Source organism: Brassica oleracea, chromosome C7, assembly GCF_000695525.1.
Source record: "Brassica oleracea var. oleracea cultivar TO1000 chromosome C7, BOL, whole genome shotgun sequence".
NCBI classification, from domain to species: Eukaryota; Viridiplantae; Streptophyta; class Magnoliopsida; order Brassicales; family Brassicaceae; genus Brassica; species Brassica oleracea.
Window position 1 is genome coordinate 24,583,178 of NC_027754.1, and position 2,864 is coordinate 24,586,041.

Below are 2,864 nucleotides of genomic sequence, written 5' to 3' on the forward strand. Positions count from 1 at the left end.
ATGAGTTATAGACGTTTCTAAATTAAAGCAGATGATTCACTAGTGAGTAGTTGTTGTATGATGATTACTGCAAAATGTATTATCTTAAAGAATGTTAAATTAATTCAAACAAAAAAGCTGTTTTACACTTTGTGTTACATTGGAATAGAAATTTTCTTAACTTGAAAGCTAATCAAAACATGTGCTTTAAGTAGCTATCGAATTGCAAACCTCTAAATGTATTATCTTTATCAATACACCTTATTTTCAAAAGTATACAAATTGACTGCTTATTAATTATTGGATATTAGAATGAGATATATATATTATAACAGGGACAAGTGGTGTGTTACATAAGGAATAATAATTGGAATATATATCCAAGTTAGATATATATAAAAAAAAATAGGGAAAGTGACAATTATTTGAAGAAAGTAAAAAGGAGTCTGGACTGGGAGTGGAGAGATGAGTCTATAAAAGAGAGAGAGATATGTGGGAAGAGGCGCACGCTCCACTTTTCTCCATCTAAAGAGTCACTCTCTTTTCTAACACACTACTCTAATCAAATCATCCTTTCTCTTTTTGTTCCCCTAAAAAAAAATGGATTCACTCGATTTTGACAGCTTGAAAGCAGAGAAAGCCAAGGCGTTGCGGCGTTACAACAGTTTCCACAGAGTCGGCCGTTTCTTCCGCGCGGCTGAGGTTTGCGTCGCCCTCCTCTTCCTCCTTTGGACGTTTTCCCGCCTTCCTTTCGCCGTCCAAATCTCCCGAGAGTTTCTCCGCCGTATCGCCGGCGTTGTATCGACTCCCCTCTTCGTCTTCCTTCTCGGGAACTGCATCGTCGTCCTTCTCCTCACCAAATCCTCTGTAGAGGATAACAACAGAGGAGGTTCTTCTGACCCAAACGCAGAAACAGATATATACGAGGCGTTGGTCAGATCTGTTGAGAATCAATACAAAGAAGCAGATGAGTTGGAAGAGAAGATCGTTTACGATGACAAAGAGGTGATCGTCATTGATGTGATGAGTTCAGATATTCCTCGTGAAGAAAACGATCAGCCCAAGGTGTATGGAAGAAGCAAATCCGACGTAAAGCAGACTAGTGCAGATGACGATGATCGTATGGTGGTCATCCCTAAACCTTCTTCTCTCCATAGATCAAAGACTGAAAAGTGCATGAGAATCGATGATAATAATAAGAATGATAAGAATAGTTATGCAGAGGATAACCTTAGCAACGAAGAGTTTCAGAAAACGATCGAAGCTTTCATTGCCAAACAGCTGATATTTCGTCGCCAGGAATCTTTATCCGTCGTTGTCCACAACAAAGCCTAACCAATATTATAAAAAAATGGCATCAGGTTCTCTCCCCGCCAAAGTTAAAAAAATCAACCATATGGAATCTTATTTCAATATTCCAGTTAGTGTGTAAAAATCTCATCCCTACACTCTCTATGTACAGTTGTAATTAGTTGCTTATCATGGATGGAAGATATATAATTATATATCTTGTACGTTGTTTATTATAGCTAGTGAGTGTCACTTCGTTTCCTCAGTTTGATGATACAAAATTAAACTTGAAAGTAGAGTTGTTGTCTCGTGTCTATGATAATAACTATCTCTTTTTCGAATTTTGTTTATTAAAAACTTGGAGTGTCTGTCGTTCTGAAAAAAAAAAAAAAAAAAAAAAAAAAAAAAAAAAAAACATATATTTAGGAATAATAGATCATCTCCATAATCTTCGAAATTTTTACTTCAAATCTGTAGGGCGGGACCTTTTTATAAGGGCATCTGCATTGGCATATCTTAAGCCCACTTCTTAACATATATCGATCCAAATAAAAATGAAAAACCCAAGATATTTGTAAAACACTTCTAACTTTAGAAGTTTTTTTGGGCCGTCCTTCAGGACAGCTGTCTCAACTTTAGTGGTTGTAGGGTTTGAGTGAGCAAACCCGTCCGTGTCTTTCTCTCTTTCTTGTCGAAAAAAGTTGTCTTCTCTCGATCTCTCTCGATGTCCTCTTGATATCTCTCTCGATCTCCAGAGATATCTCTCTCGATCTCCTCTTGATTCTTCTGTTGATCTCTCAGCATCTCTCTCAATCGTCTCTCAATCTCTCTCAATCGTGACTCGATCTCTCTCAATCGCGACTCTTGATTCTTCTATCGATCTCCTCTCCTCCAGAGCCACCACTGAAAAGGCTGTCAATTGCGAGTTGTCGGATCAAAATCCTGTCCTCTTTCCACCGTTCGATCTCTGCCGCTTCAAATCGAAATCACCATCTCCTCTGCCGGTTCAAATATATGAATTGTACACTAAAGCTGACATGAATCCACACCCTACCACTACTCATCTCAACTTCTAGTGAATACAAGAGATCACACAAATTCATCCCGTGACCTTTATAAATCCCGTGAATCCACCCACCACTTCCATATACAAAAATCAGTCACTATAAATATGAGAATGGTTCGATCATTACCATTACCACAACTCATCTCAACTTCTTCTACTCAAACTCCATTCAAGAATTTTTTTTTTCTAAAGATGGCATCTTCATCTCATTACCATTACCACATAAATAATGATGATGATGATGTATTTGAATCTGTCTTTGACGATTTTTTAGAAATTCCAGATACTATTCCAAAACCGAATGAGAAAAAAAAACGTATTTTTATCGAGAGAAACCGGGAAGAAACATGATTTGATCGAACATATATGGGAGAAGTTTGGATGATCAATTTAAAATCTCATGTTTAAGTTTCTATCTAATAAATAAAAATTATGCTTTTATGTTTTTGTAATTTTTTTATTTCACTTTCCTAATATTTGTTTCCAACTTTGTAATTTTTTTTCAAACTTTGTAATGCTTTTATGTTTA

General features: G+C 36.5%; 1 protein-coding gene across 1 annotated transcript; it reads left to right on the forward strand.

Annotated features, from left to right (window-relative positions):
• The first annotated feature begins 455 nt into the window (after positions 1 to 455).
• On the forward strand, positions 456 to 1,565 carry LOC106303803. The gene has a single exon (XM_013740129.1). The coding sequence runs from the start codon at positions 580 to 582 to the stop codon at positions 1,312 to 1,314; it is 735 nt and encodes a 244-aa protein (XP_013595583.1). The 5' UTR covers positions 456 to 579; the 3' UTR covers positions 1,315 to 1,565.
• Positions 1,566 to 2,864: the final 1,299 nt, after the last annotated feature.